Source organism: Pygoscelis adeliae, unplaced genomic scaffold (genome assembly GCF_000699105.1).
Source record: "Pygoscelis adeliae isolate BGI_AS28 unplaced genomic scaffold, ASM69910v1 Scaffold79, whole genome shotgun sequence".
Classification (NCBI taxonomy): domain Eukaryota; kingdom Metazoa; phylum Chordata; class Aves; order Sphenisciformes; family Spheniscidae; genus Pygoscelis; species Pygoscelis adeliae.
This window is the reverse complement of record NW_008825532.1, coordinates 2,172,133-2,188,152: the sequence shown is the minus strand read 5'-3', so window position 1 is coordinate 2,188,152 and position 16,020 is coordinate 2,172,133. Positions and strand designations below refer to the sequence as shown.

Genomic DNA, 16,020 nt, shown 5'->3' with positions numbered 1-16,020 from the left:
TACTGCTGGGAGGGAGGGTGCAAGCTGAAAACTGGGCAGCAAAGCTGGCAGCCTGGTGTGTAGTGGGGCAGCCAGGAGGGTTTGCTTTGCCTCATGGGCTGGTGTGGGGATTTGAGCGTGCCGACAAGGCGGGCAGGAGCTGCATATCAAAGCTGGACTGGGTTTTGCTGGGCCAGCACTGATTTGGGAGAGGCTCGAGGGAAGTCCACTACACTGGGGGCCAAACTGGCGCATCTGTGAGCTGTGCGGAGACGTTGCCCAGCGTGCCTGAGGGGTTTAACAGGACTGTGCCAGGCTTTCTCAGACTGGGAGGTGGCAGTTCACTTTGCAGTGTCCCTGCTGCACAGCAGAGCAAGTTTGGAGGTCTCTGCCCAGGATCCCATGCACCCTCCACCTGCCCTGGTGCCAGTGCCTGCTGGAGGCAAAGAACAGAGGTTTCCCCATGGCTGAAAGCCCCTGCTTGGCTTCCCAGTGCTGGCCAGCATGAACTGGCCTGTAGGGGCCAGTGCTGGGGCAGGGAACGGGGAGTTTCTGGCTGGCTTGGGGAGCATGTTGCCTTCAGTGCCTGGATGTGGACGTGGCTCTGCACTGTGTCAGTTGCCCATTTACGTAGAAGAGGAAGGGTTGAACTTGCAAACTGAGCAAGAGCAGTGCCTGGCCCCAGTTCTCAGGGGTGAGTCCCAAACTGTTCCATTCACTCAGTGAAGCTGTCCTGGGCTTTAGGCTCTGCCACAAGACAGCTATGGGCCAAGTGCTGCTGTGACACAAGTAGTGTTTGGGACTCGTTGCTGCAGAAGATGATCAGCTGTGGATTCTTGGCTTCTGCTACCTGTAACTTTTCCAAAGTTTTCTTGCCTCCTGTGTTTCCCAGGCTGGAAAACTGCAGATCAAGTCCACATCTTCAAGGGTGAAGCTCTTTTGCTGTTTTTCTTTTCTTGCTCTTACTGACCTCTCCTCCAGCACATGGGTTTCTCCTCCCCCTATGCCCCACCTGCACCCCAAGCACCCTAACATGGTGGAGTAGCTCAGCCCCACAGCAGGGAGCCGGCACTCCCAGGCCCCATTCAGGTGGAGCCCCTAAACCCCGGTCTTTGTTTTGCCCCGACAGGCCATCACTCAGTCCCCGAATGCCATGACTGAGGACATTTATACCAATGGCTCAGCGACTCTGGGCAGCCCCTCCCACAGCAATGGCCGCGAGGTGCGGAAGATACGCCTCATCCAGTTCGAGAAGGTCACGGAGGAGCCCATGGTGAGAGCTGGCAAGATCCCAAAGCCTGGTGGCACCCAGGGGGGCATAGGGGCAGCTAGAGTCGTGCCAATGGGCTGGCCTCGGGAGAAGCAGGAGATTGCTGGAGACCTCGGCCACAGGAAGAGGGTGCTGGATCCTGCCTCCTGCCTGCGGACCCAGGGCGAGCCCCATCAAAGGGTGGTGACGCTTGTGCCAAGAGGAGCTGCAGCAGGCTGGGCTGGCCAAGCCAGGGGGCTTCCCCCCAGCCACTGCACAGCCTACCGTGGACATGGGCCTGGAGAGGACTTTGCTGAGAGCGCGAGAGCTTTCCCCTCCAGCGAGCAGTCATGGATTTTCCTGTCTTCTAGGGAATCACGCTGAAGCTCAACGACAAGCAGAGCTGCATGGTGGCCAGGATCTTCCATGGGGGCATGATTCACAGACAAGGTAACAAGGCCCTTGTAGAGGCAGTGCATGGGGTGCACGTCTGCAGCTGGTTTCTTTCCATGCAGAGATAAGGCAGCCCCCTAGCACTGCTGGCTGGGGGGGCTCATCCACATCCCTGTGATGTGGACATCTGTGTCCGTTCCTCCACTAGGAATATGTCAGGAACTCAGGGCTCACTGGTCTCTCTGCATGGTTGTGATGTTAATACACTGGAGGCTTTAGGGAGAAAGGAAGGGTTGGGGGAAGGGCTCTCCCAAAAAGGAACCAGAGACCGTCTGTCTCCGTCTCATGGTGGGGTCACTGTAATGAGAGATGGATCATACCCCAGAGACCGTGGGGGAAGTTCTTCCCATTCCTAAAGTGCACAGGTGGGACAGGCTTGCTGTGGATTGGCTCTGCCAATCCAAACCAGACCAAAAGAAGGTGCCAAAAGAAATAAATAGGTCCTATTTTCTGGGTTTGGGTCTTGCCAAGGGGGCATGGAAATGAGATGTTCTGTGCTTAGAAGAAGAGGCCCCGTTTCCAGCCTTGGATCCAAGTGGGAAGTCTGAGCTTACCCCTGCCAAAATAACCCAGGAGCCATTCCAATAACGCTACTGGAGCCTGATTTATAGCAGTATATCTGAGGCTGTAATCTGGCTGGGTATATAAACTGAAAACACACAAAGTCAAGAATGCTTGTGTTAAGGGCCCTGTAAGGAGGCTGTCATTTGGCTTCAGGTGAGGTGCTTGGGGTTGGGTTTGAATAACTCTGAAACAGGTGCTTTGACCACTCTAAAGCACTGAAGGACACACAGTGGAAAGCAACCTAATGACCTTCAGACTGGATGAAGTGTGTGTATTGGGTGGAGGGGGAAGAATTCATTCCCCTTGTGCTTTAGTCCCACGTGCTTAGGTGATGTGTGGCTCCACAAGCATTGCCCAGACAAACACCACGGTGTCCTGGCCACAGCTTGCCCAAGGGGTTGGGAGGCTGGTGGAGCTGTGTAGTTTGGGTTTGGTGAGCAGCTCTTGTCCGGTCCTGCATTTTCATGTTTCTCCCGTTGCTGGCAGGCTCCCTTCATGTGGGTGATGAAATCATAGAAATCAATGGGCAGAGTGTGAGCAACCACTCAGTTGACCAGCTGCAGAAGATGCTGGTAGGTATTTGTGTCTGGCAGGGCTGTTCCCCAGGAAGGACCCCTTTGGCCTGCAGCTGTGCATGCTGGCTGAGCATTCACCCCCTCCTAGGTACCAGAGCCAACACACAGCTGCCTGCAGCAGTGTGATGCAGCAGGAACCAGGGCCATTGTGCCGGGGTGCTGTAATACAGCCAAGCACCAGGTGTGTGTACACAGCCTTGGTGGTCTGTGCTTGCTGCTTGTTTCTGGCTTCCTGAGAGCAGCAGTGAAGGCTGTTGGCTGGGTCCCTGACATGTGCTGATGTGTGTGGGGCTTGGAAACCACCTCTGCTTGCCAAGGCTGGTGTGCAACTCCAGCCCCGGGCTGCCTGCTCTTGCAGGCCTGAGCCGCTCCTGCAGGTCACCTTGGTGCCATTTTCCTGCTGCTGAAGTCACAGTGATCCTGCCAGACCCTTGCTAGAGACAGCTTTGGACAGGGTCTCAGACCTGCCTTGGGTTCACATACTGAGGCCATCCTGATCCATGCCCAGCATGTGGGACCTAGGGACACCACCACCTGAAGGGAGGTGGTGGTGGTGCTGAGGACGCCCACCAGCAGCCTAAGCAGGAGTCCTGGCCCGGCTGCAGTGCCATGGTCCTCTCCTGCCTGGTGGTGGGATGTCTGTGCTCCAGACAGCAGGACTAAGGAGGAGCTTGTCTTTGTTTGCCTCCAGAGAAGGGTGGTTGGCCCAGGAGGCCTCTCCAAGCCTCCAAATGTGGTTGTCCCCATGGGACCATGTAGGTCTTGTGAAGCACATGGGGCAACAGTGCATCTGCCTGTGGCAGGCAAGGGAGTGCTGTGCCTCTAATGTCACCAGGAGGGCAGGAGCAAGAGGCCAGCAAGGAGGGGGCACATGGAGTGGACCTGGCAGAACCAGCCTCTCCTTCCAGGCTCCTCACTGGGGCAGCCAGACCCAAGATAATACAGATCTCCATGTTCGTTCTGGTGATGCTTAGCAGTGCCCACAGCCAGCCCCTTGTGGGGGTGTTTGTGTACCCCCATGGGGATGGGACAAGCGTGGCAAAGCTATGATGCCACAGCTCTTAGCCTAGCCTTAGCAGAGCTGTTTCTGGCCAGGCTGTGGTGTCCCCCAGCATCACAGCATGGCTGGGAGCACCCAGGAGCCTTGCCTTTGCAGGTCCTGGCACTCAGCAGCTCCCTGCACAGGTTGCTGCTGTCGGGCTGCCTCCAGGCACCACCTCCTCCAACTCTTCTTTCTTCCCTTCCTTTGTTCACTAGAAAGAAACCAAGGGGATGGTCTCAATAAAAGTCATTCCTAACCAACAAAGCCGCCTCCCTGCTCTCCAGGTAAGTGCAGCCTCCAGACCCGCGGGCTGTGCCAGGACATGGCTGTGGGGCCACATGCGACCAGAGCAAACCACAGGGGACCAGTGCTGGGGAGAGAGCTGTGCTGAGCCAGGGGAAGGACAAGGGGATGGCTGCCCGGTTGCCTTGCCTGAGCTGCTGGAGGATGAAGGGACCTATCCTGTGCTTACATCGCTGCAAACAAGCACATTTTGGCCCTGTGTGGATGTATTTACCCAATGTGTATGTAGGAACATGGGCCTGGGATGCCTGAGCCACAGTGCTACATGTGTGCAGTGTTCGGTGATGGGAAAGCAGCGGCATGTGCACACCAGGAAGCATGAGAGAGTTTCCTGCCACCTTCAGAGCCACGGCCGTTAGAGCCACATCCCCATTACAGGGCCACAGCAGCCCCTCCAGGTACAGCACCAGGCTCTCACTGCTCCCCGCCGTCAGTGATGCCTGGTGCATCAGCCGCAAGGAGGGTGACGTAGGTCCAGATGCCGCCAGCACGCTTGTGAGCAGCGAGTGGGAGGAAGGAAGTGGAAGGGGAGGGGAAGGTAGCTCCTTGTGCCTGCTGCCACTGCCAGGGTGGGGGTGGCATGCTGTGGCAGGGGGTGACACCTGCCTGGCTTTGCCTTTGAAGTCCTGCTGTGGCCGAAATACTCATGATAGTGGAGAGGACTGGTTCCTCTGCCAAGACTTCAGTGCACGGTGGCTGGGATGCTGTCCTGTCTCCAGGTGCAGGAGCCAACCCCAGCGGAGCACCCCCATCATGGACAGGCAGGAGTGGGAGAGGGGCTCAGAGGCAGAGGGTGGGGGTGCTGGGAAGGGCTGCGGGAGCCCATGTCACCCTCCTTCCTTACCTGGAGAAGCTGAAGTCTCTGAACATGGTGGCAAGTGAAAACTGTCTCCGTTTCTTGCTCAGCCCATGCTGTCCCCGTTTCAGCTCAACCAGCATTGCACGTGTTTATTAAACACTGGCCTATATCTGCCCTTCCCTGCTGTCCATATGGCTTCCCTGGCCTGACCCAGCCAGGCCAGCTCAGTGCCAGGGGAAAAGTTACCTCTGAGAAAAAGAACACAGTTGCTGGCTCACCCAAGGCTGGCTGTGGGCTCAGGGAAGGACACACAGACAAACTCCTTCCCAGCAATAGCTGTCCTCTTGCTGTGTCCAGGGCCATGGTGCTGTCTGCTCCCCAAAACCACAGTTCACAGGCTGCCCACATCTCTGCTTGTTGCAGTCCACTGCCGAGAGTGGACTTTTGATTTTGTTTCAACTCCTGGATCCTGGTTATCCTAATGATAACCTTCATTTCAGGGCCTGGCAGGCAGGACGGTGCAGATCCTGGCATCACGATACCCCCGTGCCCTGGCTTGCCCCACAGCCTGGCAGCCAGCCACTTTGAGGCCAACGGAGTGTTTCTTGGGGCAGGTCTGCTGGGGAGGATCCTAATGAGAAGCAGCACTGAGCTCTCAGGGCTCTCGAGGTCACCTCCAACCTGTTCCCAGGCACAAACCGCAGCCTTTTGACTTTAAAGAAAGACCAGGGCTTCTCATGCTGGAGCCTGCTCAGTACCTGGGCTTCCAGCCCCAGAGAGGGGGCTGGCAGCAGGCAGGCAAATAGCTTGCATTTGGAGCTAGCCCTTTGCAGTCCGTGGGTGATGCCTGGAGCTGTCTGATGCTAACTCCTAATTGGTGTAAGGGAGAGTCTTTCCAAAAGTGACCGATATATGTCTAGCTTGGGGTACCAGGGCTGCGGGAGCAGAGGGCTCCAGGCAGGTGCCTGGGCAGTGCTTGCTGTGTGTCCCTTATGTGTTTATGTTGATGACCTGGTGCCGAAAGTGCTTTCAAAGCAGGTATCAGTCCTCATCCTGAAAGGAGATTCCACTTTTGTTGTCTTCCATCGTGAGAGATTGCATGTGACAGCTAGATCCATATGCTCTGCTTTTCTGGCAGTGAAAGGGAACCATGTTCGTGTCCTGCTGGCCCTATGCCTCCAGCAGCACTGCTGAAGGAGGACATACTGTGGGAAATTGTTTTAATGTAGAACAAGGACAGCGTGGTCTACCCTACTCCGGGAGGATGACTTTCCAGGCCCTGCCTATCTGAGGGGGAGGATCTGCCATCTGAGGACAGGACATAGGCATCACCGCATGTGAATCCCTTTGCCTGCTTGCTACATGCTATGTTTCTGGGATAAATAACTTGATAGGGTAGTGCTCAGGGGAAGCCTGCATTAGTGCAAGCATGAGGCTGGGTCTGATAGTGCTGCTTCCCCTGTAGAAGGATCTCCTGCCAGTGGCACGACTGCTGGGCAGCCCCAGGCACGCCACTGGCTCAGGGCCCAGCACCCTCCTGAGTGATCACAGAAGTCTCAAACAACCGGGAGCACCCATGACTTGTGTGAGAGCCTGCAGGACTTTGCACCATGACTTGGGGCTCCCAGCAGCCTCAGGCCCACAGGACAAAAAACCCCAGGAGGGGAACAAGGGCAATGTGAGGTCTATGCTTAGCCACAGCCTTACTTTGTTTCCTAAACCCTGCCTTTCACTCACCATCCTCCATACCCTGCCTTGGCTTTGCCCCAAATATAGTCCTGACCTTGTCCTGATCTTGCCGGGTGTGCTGGCCAGAGACAAATTGCAGTTGCAGCAGCACTTCAGATGAGAAACTGTTCATCTAGGCACCGAGAGCAAGCGGCAGTGCAGAAAACACTGGGTGCACATGCGTGGTCTGCCCTCCTCCCGGGCATAGGCGACTCTCATCCGTCCTGTTGCTCTCTGACAGTCTGTTCTTCCTGAACAGCCTTCCTGGAAAACAAGGTCCATGTGTGAAAGCCACATGCCATTTCTCTCCTGACCTTGCAAAGATGCTCGGGGGCAGCGAGCCCAGGGGTGCCCGGCTGCCTGCTGGCTTCAGGAGGGCTTGAGGTCAGGGGAAGGGCTGCCCCACTGGGAGCAGGTGCTGTAGACTCCCTCCCAAAGAGCTGAGCAAGCAGGAGGGACAGGGAAAGGCCACTTTCTCACTCCTTCCTGGTCCCCAGGGCTTCCCCAGCCCCAGGAGGGTGGCACAGTGGCCTGGGAAGCAGCAGCAGCTCATTTCCAGTTGCAGCTGTGATGAAAGTAATGTTGCAAGAGTAGTTGATGCTGAAGAGGCCAGGACAGACTCAGGCAGGGATGGACATGACACCACAGCCTTGGCTCCCCGAAGGCCCCGTGCCATGCAGGGGAGTGCCTGGTGGTGGAGAGAGGCCAGGGCACAGCAGCAGCTGGGGATTGAGACACGGCCTTCCCTGGGGTCCCCAGGACATGGGATTGCAGGGTGCACTGTTGCGATGGCTCCTCTGTGCTCACCCCATTGCAGATCCCAGTTGCTGTGCACCATGTTGGTCCGGGTGGTGGGACTTCTCTCCAGCTGGCTCAGCTCACCAGCACTGTGCAGCACCCGGGGGACTGCAGCGGGGGGGCTACATGTCAGGGTTCGAGCACCAGCTGTAGGGCATGCAGGCCTGCCTAGAGGCAGCAGCCGTTTCATTGGCTCCCAGTAGGGCCAAGATGCCGTCCTCCCTCCCTTCACCCACCAGCACATTTCACTGCAGTTCCATGCCCAAGAGCTTCCCCCAAGGCTCTGTGCATTTCCTTTCTCCCCACCCAGCCTTGTGGGGCCTGGAAAACAGCATGGTCTGGGGTCCCTCATGGAGCAGGGACCTTGTGCCTGGAGCTGGCTCTGCAGTCACTGCCGGGGAATGCAATATGAGGCCAGGAGCTGGACATGACCACGTTCAGCCACCCTGCATGGCCATGCTGACTCCGGCCCGCTCTCTCTTTTGCAGATGTTCATGAGGGCGCAGTTTGACTATGACCCCAAAAAAGACAACCTGATCCCCTGCAAGGAAGCGGGACTGAAGTTTCAGACTGGCGACGTGATTCAAATCATAAACAAGGATGACAGCAACTGGTGGCAGGGCCGGGTGGAGGGTTCCTGCACCGAGTCGGCGGGACTCATCCCTTCTCCAGAGCTGCAGGAGTGGTAGGTCCCTAGATTTGCCCAGAAGGGCTGGATGTGGGAGTGGAAGCGGGAACAGTGACTGTGTGCTACCAGGAGTGTGACCGTGTTGCACAACACCAGCGTCACTGCTGGGAAAAGGAGGCAAATGTCCCCTTCATCTGTCTCAGGATGAGCCTTTACCTGTCCCAGCAGCCACCCTGCTCCTCTTGCCCTTGCATGTCTGAGTGACAATCTCACTGCTCCCCCAGTGCTTGGGGTGACAGCTGGACCATGGTGGTGTCCTCCTCTCTCGGCAGGCGTGTGGCAAGCATCACCCAGTCCAGTCAGAGTGAATCCCCGAGCTGTAGCCCCTTTGGGAAGAAGAAGAAGTGCAAAGATAAATACCTGGCCAAGCACAGCTCAAGTAAGTGTGAGCAGGGCAGTGGGCTCCATCCCCAGCCCTGGCCATCACTCCGGCCTCTGGCCAGGGGTGGGTCTGTCCTCCATGGGAGTCAGATCAAACAGCCCAGCTGTGTTGGCAGTGGAACCTCGGGAGGATACCCCACAGCTGTCAGCTTTTTTGAGTCCCTTCCCCAAAGTCCTCATACCCCTCAGGTGGCCACATCTGTGTCCCCATGCAGCTCTGTAGTGCCTGAGGCCAGGGCTGACTCACGCGGGAGCCAGGCACCGAGCTCCCGGGCTCTCCTGCGGTGACAAGCCCTGGCACTCCTGGCCCTGAGCTCCTTGGGAGGTCGGGCTCCCGGGCCCTCAAACTCCACGGGTTGCTGAATGCAGGGCAGGTGGTGGCCTTGCTGCTGCTCAGCAATTAGGGAGCAGCCCGAACTGCTCCCCACAGCTGCCAAGCTGTGTCCCTGGTGGGGCAGGGAGCCTGCACCCAGCCGCCTGTGCAAATGCCCTGTGCTAAGCACGCCCTGGGCCAGCAAAGGCAGGTGCCTGAGGACGTGCTGGCTCCTAGCCCAGCCTGCAGCTCCAACCAGCAACAAACAAGGCTGTAAATCAGCAAGATAAATAAAGCTCCCCCAGCAACAAGCTCCCTGCAGCATCCTGCCACCTCCCCATCCAGCTCCTAGGTCCTACTGTCCTGAGCAGAATTACTGAAAGCAGGGCTGGTTTCTCCTTTGGTGGCTGCTGGTCCAGCTCCCCAGCACCCCCTCCACACCACACGTGCTGCTTGCTGCTGAGGCTGCTATCCTTTTCCCCACGTAGCCAAACAGGGACAAGCTCCCAGCCCGGCCCTGATCACTCCCTCTGTTTTGCCCAAGGACCTGGCTTCGGTCCAGCGCACATGTGGTCCTGCTGCTGTGGCTGAGTCAGCTCTGACCACTCGCTGTCTCGTTTCTCCTCCACCCCAGTTTTTGACCAGCTGGATGTGGTTTCATATGAGGAGGTGGTGAGGCTGCCTGCCTTCAAGAGGAAGACTCTGGTGCTCATCGGTAGGTCCTGCCCTAGGCATCCTCTGCAGCACAAGGGCTACATGTGGTGGGTCCCAGGGGGAACCAGGACTGGACAGGGGCTGGGGCAGTGCTGCCCTTCAAAACCTAGTAGGCTCTGGGGAGCATTTCTTCTGCCTGCAGTGATCACCAAGCAGGCTGACCTCCTCCATGCAGTATTGTATATGGTCTAGCACCTGCACTGCAATGCCGAGGTAGAGTTAATTCAGGAGTTTCCAGCTCCTAAGTATCTTTCTGGATAATTTTTATTAAAAGGAGCTCTGGTCTGCGCAGCTGCACCAAAGCAAGCAGTCCCACGCTGTGGGTACTGAGCACTCGGTGGTGGACCCCGCAGGCAGAGGCAGCCCACACGGCCCAGCCGTGCTGGCTGCTTGTTGGGCACCGGTCCTGCCTCCAGCTGGAGGTGAGCATGCCCAGGGCAGGGAGAGCCTCTTCCAGGGCTGGAAGACACCACAGACCAGCTCAGAAAGCAGATCCTGGGCAAGGCCCCAGGAGCTCTGCACCTTTCCTCAGACTCAGAGCTGCAGAGGGGCCCCAGCATCTCCTGCGAGGCTTCTTTGAGCCTGGCTCCAGCATCCATCCCTCCTTCTCTGCAGGGGCCAGCGGCGTGGGACGTAGCCACATCAAGAATGCTCTGCTCAGCAACAACCCGGAGAAGTTCATGTACCCACCCCCATGTAAGTGCCCAGCCAGGGTGGAAGGCACAGCACAGGGCGCGTTTCCTCTCACATCCTTGAGCCAGGACCTTCTGACAGCAGATGGGAGGTTGGAAGATGTTCCTCCAGCTCCACCAAGCCCCCGATGTCAGAGGCCACCATACAGGGCACACTGTAGGGCCTCCCTGCCTGCTGTCCCATGGGCTGAATCTACCCACAGATGGCTGCAGGGCTGCTACCGCCCGCACTGCAGAGAAACCTCACTCTTCACATCCCAGTGGCTCTCCTCGGGCTGGCTGAGTTCCCTATTTGTCCCAAGCAAGAAGGAGTTGAAGGGGGATTAGTAAAGGCTAGTCTTGAGGTACACAGGTCCTCCATGCCCTAGCCCCATGCTCAAAAAGGGAAGGCAAGATGCCCAGGTCACCCAGAGCAGAGGCTGCCCACTCCACTCTGTTCCCCAGTCCTTTTCAGGGCCAGCACTCACCATCTCCCTCCCTCCCCAGACACCACGCGCCCCCAGAAGAAGAATGAGGTGGATGGGACAGACTACTACTTTGTCTCCACCGAGGAGATGACCCGGGACATCTCAGCCAATGAGTTCCTGGAGTTTGGAAGCTACCAGGGAAACATGTTTGGCACCAAGTTTGAAACAGTGCACAAAATCCACCAGCAGGACAAAGTCGCTATTTTGGACATTGAGCCCCAGGTAGGGAGCAGGGGAAGGGGTGGGCAGGACAGGGGCTGCCACAGATTGAACTGTGTGCTGGCTGTGACTATCCCTGCCTTCCCTGGTGCACTGCCCACCCACCCGTCCCAAAGGAAAAAGGCCAGGGAGTGCTGGGGTGGCATTTGCATTCCCAAGACACGGGTGCAGTAAGGGTATTCCCCATCACAGCACGCACCTGGCTGTGACAGCAAGGCCAGGGCCAGGCTGCCATGGGAGTAGGGGTGCAGGGCCAGCACGGGCCCTGTCTTTCCCCTCTCCAACACCAAGCATGTGGGTGCTGCTTCGCAAAGTGGTGCTTGTGTCCAGTAGCCAGCCCAGAGCAGGTCTGGGAATGCCCATATGTCCTCCCCCACGAGGTGCAGAGGAAGCCATGCTGGGACCCCTGCTCCAGCATCATCCAACTGCCCCCCGTCACCTGACTACCCCCCCAAGCTCAGGAGTCCACCCGGAAGGCCCATGGCCCCAGACTAGGAGTGGCCCCTTTAGTCCGTCACTGCACCATGGGCACCATCACACCCTGGCTGGGGGGCAGCATGGGGAACAGCTCCCACCCTGAGGAATGGCCACACTGGTTAACTACACCCCTCTCTCCACAGACCCTGAAGATTGTCCGCACGGCTGAGCTCTCCCCGTTCATAGTCTTCATTGCCCCAACAGACAAGGCAGAGCAGGTGGGTGGCAGGGTGCTGAGGCTGAGTCACCCTCTGGCCAGGCTTGCCTGCCCATGGCAGGGGGGCGAGGAGCCCGTGGCAGCAGCCCAGGGCTCTCTCCATGCTCCACATCAGCTCCTTCCTGTTTGGTTTGATTTTTGTGGTCCAGGAGAGCAGGGCAACTTCCTCACCCCAGACTTCAGAAACAGGAATTGGCAATTCCTGCAGCCATAGACTCCCTCCCAGATTGACACCCCCACAACAACCATCATCCCTGCAGCATAATCGGCCACTAACATGTAGCAGGGTGCATAGCCCAGCACCCAGGGCTGTCTCCAGCTGCAGGAGTGCTGCAGAGCAGGAACATTTATTCTGCCATCAGCTATGCAAATGGGACACACAAACAGCAGCTCCTTTCATTCTTTGCCTCATTAAGATGCTCATCCCTCCAAAATTAGGATGAAAGCAGTACTAATACCACAGTTAACTCATGCAGCACCAAGCACCGCAAGGCTGGCAGCCACACGCTGCCATTTCCCAGGAAGCCCCTGACACAGGGAGCAGTGCTGCCTACCCTGCCCTGCCGCAGCCTGGACTAGCTCCCCTGAGGGCTAACCTCTGCAGGGAGATGGGAAGCAACGGGAGAACAGGGAAAACCCCTCGACTGTGCTCTTCCTGGACTCATGGCCAGCCAAGGCCGCCTCTCCCAACCTATTAATTTGGGGTTTGTAAGGCTTAAGATAGATAGTTTGCAGGGAGAATATTTATGCAGCCTTCAGAGCAAGCATTGCACAAGCATTAGAGGCACATCAAACTGCAGAGCATTGTAAAGCCAGATGCAGCAGGCTAGGGGGTGGAAGGGGGGTGAAAAGGGGGGCAAAAAGGGGGGCAAGTGTCAGGGCAGAAAGGGCAGTTAGGCAGCCTGCTGCCCCCACCTCCATGCCCCATCACCCACCACTGCCTCCAGACAGAGGAATTAACTTCTGCCGCAGTGGGCAGGGCCAGCCCCACTGGTGCAGGCACTATATATAGCTAGCTGCCGCAGCTCAGGTAACTGCTTACTAGAAGGGATGCAGCAGAGCCAAAACGTGACCCAGCAGAGCTCACATGACCCAGGCAAACTGCTTATTGCTCTCCTCTCTCCACCCCAAGAGCTGCCAGACAACACACGGCAGCACTGCAGCAAGCACAGCACCCCAAGCTCATTCCCTGCACCAGAAGCAGGGAGCTGCCTGCGTTTCAAGCTCTGGTAGGGAGATACGTGGGAATTGGTCTGGACTTTGCTGTTGTGTCCCTGCTAGCAGGAAAGCTGTACAGACTAGCCACACCAGCAGGAGGTGGCAGGCAGCTTTGCTTTTACTGTGAAGAAATTTAACTCTATCGCTGCCAAAACCAGTAGAGAGAGGCTGGTACAGCTCTGCCAGCCAGCGCTGTTCTGGTCAAAACCCAGTGGGGAGGGACCATCCTGCAGGGATCCTACCTTGAAACCAGTCTTGGGCCTTGAGCTGGCTGCACTGCATAGCATAGTAACGAGCAGCCTGCTGCTCAGTGAACCTTCTCCTCCCAGGGAGCTGCCACAAAGCATTTTAAAGATAAATGAGACCAAGCAGGTCTGGCCTCACTCTAGCAGATAACCTGATGCTCCCAGCATCGCATAAAAGTCCAGCAAAACCCCCAGACACACACTCCCAGAGGTCGCACAACAGCTCCTAGCTTGTCAGACAAGCTGCAGGGATGCTCTGTGCTCTGATACTTAGCAACCACTTGAGCTGTTTTGGTGGTAGGAGGGAGTTTGCCTGTTGGGGTGGGCTGTGAAATTCCCCTCTTCCCCAGCCTCCTGAGCACTCTCTCCCATTTCTTGCAGTCAGAGGCTTTGCAGCAGCTCCAGAAGGATTCAGAGAGCATCCGGAGCCGATACGCACACTACTTCGACCTCTCACTGGTCAACAATGGGGTGGAAGAAAGCCTCCAGGTGCTGCAGGAAGCCTTTGAGCAGGCCTGCAGCTCTCCACAGTGGGTGCCCATCTCCTGGGTCTACTGAGAGGGCATCCGACCCCAGCTGCTTTCCACCAACCATCCTGCAGCCATGGGGAGAAACCTTCTCCTCAGCTTCCCCTGATCCACACACAGCCCAGCACAACTCCCTTCCTCTGCTGCTCCACAGACATGGTCTCAATTGGTTCACACACACACACAGGGTCTCCGGATCACCTCTCCCAGGGGAACCCAGGACAGGGGCTGCCGCAGGGATGGCCACCTCCCGCGGCACTGCAATGCAGTGCTAAGTTAGTGGCTACAGCAGAGCCCAGGGCACCCTGTTAGCTCAGAGCACAGCTCCCCACCTCACGAGGCAAGGGAAAGCACAGTCCTGCTGTAGCATCCAGCCAATCTTCTCTGCATCAGTCCCAAGCGAAGTGGTAGAGCAGGGGCTTTCCAGGCAGATTCCCCTGCCATTGCAGGAGTGCACACTGCACCACAAACACCTCAAAAGCCTGGCTGGTGTCCGTGAGGCTTCAAGGAAACCCACAGCTTAGGAGTCTTCACACGGACCACACCAGAGCCCCTACATCCAAGGGCTTCCCCTCACAAATGGGGAAGAACACAAAAAGGCAAGCGTGGATTTGATGAAGGTGGCATGGAGCTTGCCACCCCCAGGCAGGTGTCACCCTGCATTCTGAGCTTGGAGTTTTCTGATTCACCCTGTGCAACTGTAGTTGTAAAAACTCACTATTTAAATTCTCACCATGCAGCTTGGATTATTACTGCCTGGCTGGAAAAACTCAGCAACAGCTGAGGAAGTCCCACAGACCAAACCCCAGAGGGACAGTTCAATGGGTAAATTAGATCCAGCCACAAGTATCTGTTGCATGCAGTAGAAACAGTGTCTCTGCAAAGATCATCCAGGTATGTTTTTGACTCTAGGGTGTCTTGCACACTGTAAGCAAACATAAAAGCCACCCACACAAAGGGGTTCCTTCTTCTGCAGGAGTCTACTGACACACAAGCCCCACCATGACCATGTCCAGGAAGCATCATCATGGCTCCCAGGCAAACCATAGCCAATCATTTAGGTGAAAGAATCTCACTTGTGTATTCAGCAGCCAGCTAGGGGAAAGGCGAAGGGGGTTAAGAAGTCTTGCGCAATTTTTTTTAAGGATGCCAAAAATAAAATCTGTTGATGTGCAATAGGGACCTTTGTTCTGATCCACTTGCAGGGAAACAATGAGCAGCAATAAATGTGTGCTGAAACATTGCTCTGACTGGTGTTTTACCTCTTAGGCTGAGCACTTGCTCACAGCTGAAGTCTGTTCCCACATCCCTGACCCTAACACCCTTAGGCAGGCCAGGACCAGTCCCTCCAGCCACAGTCAGACCTCTCCAGCAGCTCACTCCAGCACAGGCAAAGTAGGAAGGAGAACACCTAGCTTCAAGGCACACATCCCAGTGGGTTTTACTGAAGTGAAGGGTGGCCCCATAGCACCTGCGAAGTCCTGACCAGCAAAAAAGGCCCCTTCTAGTGATGGTCCATGTCAACACAACCACTTCTCTGCACCAGCAGCTTCTTCAGGAGAGCAGCACAAAGGCTGGGCAGAAGGGGCAGCCATTTACATGCCCAGCTGCAGCATGCACATGCATGAAGCTGCCTCCCCTCCCCATGAACAAACCACTGACCTCTTGTAGGAGCCAGATGAGCAAGAAAATCACCCGTTCAAAAATAGGGCTTTTATTTTCATGTAAAAAAGAGTAAATAAAAATGGACTTTTTTTTTTTCTGCTCAGGTTCTGACAGCCACCAGCTGCTGGCCCCACTGCCTGTGTGTATCCCTAGCATTGGAGGGGAGAAAGTCAGACCGTTAAGACAAAAGCAATGCACGAGGCTAAGACAAATGTTACAAAATCTCATCTCATCTAGGGATGAAGCTCAGAACAAAGCAGCCTGGATTCTTCCCCATTAAAAGGGGCTAAAATCCTGGCTCAGCACTACCCCTGTGACAGAGAGGAGACCCTCCTGCCCCCAGTGAACCACCCCAGATAAGGAAATTAGGACAAGTCTTTCTGAAACCACCCAAGCCCCACACCCAGCACCCTTTGCAGAGCTGCCTCTGGCCAAGCTTTTCCTCACGACGACTCCGGTCCCAACAGCCCTTTAGAAAAGCACACTGGCCAGCCACCTTCTGGTCACTTCGCTTCTGGCCCCCAGCAGCATCCCCACTTCTAGCCTTCAGAGCGTATTAGATATCAAAACCAGGGAAGGCAACTGAAAGCACTACGGTCTCATTCCAACAACTGGGTACAGAAGAGCAAAGAGCCTGCAAGAGGTACACACTGACAGGGTCACTGGGTCTGGGGATCAGCCGACAACTAACAAGCAGGTCCCTGCAC

General features: G+C 56.5%; 1 protein-coding gene across 1 annotated transcript; it reads left to right on the top strand.

Annotated features, from left to right (window-relative positions):
• Positions 1 to 1,102: 1,102 nt before the first annotated feature.
• On the top strand, positions 1,103 to 14,891 carry MPP1 (membrane protein, palmitoylated 1, 55kDa; the record flags this gene model as incomplete). The annotated part of the gene is made up of 11 exons (XM_009331738.1): positions 1,103 to 1,252; positions 1,600 to 1,678; positions 2,732 to 2,817; positions 4,078 to 4,146; positions 7,979 to 8,175; positions 8,451 to 8,557; positions 9,507 to 9,587; positions 10,202 to 10,282; positions 10,765 to 10,967; positions 11,585 to 11,659; positions 13,503 to 14,891. Coding segments are annotated over 11 exons (1,305 nt in total), but the record flags the coding sequence as incomplete, so codon positions are not given.
• Between the last annotated feature and the right edge of the window lie 1,129 nt (positions 14,892 to 16,020).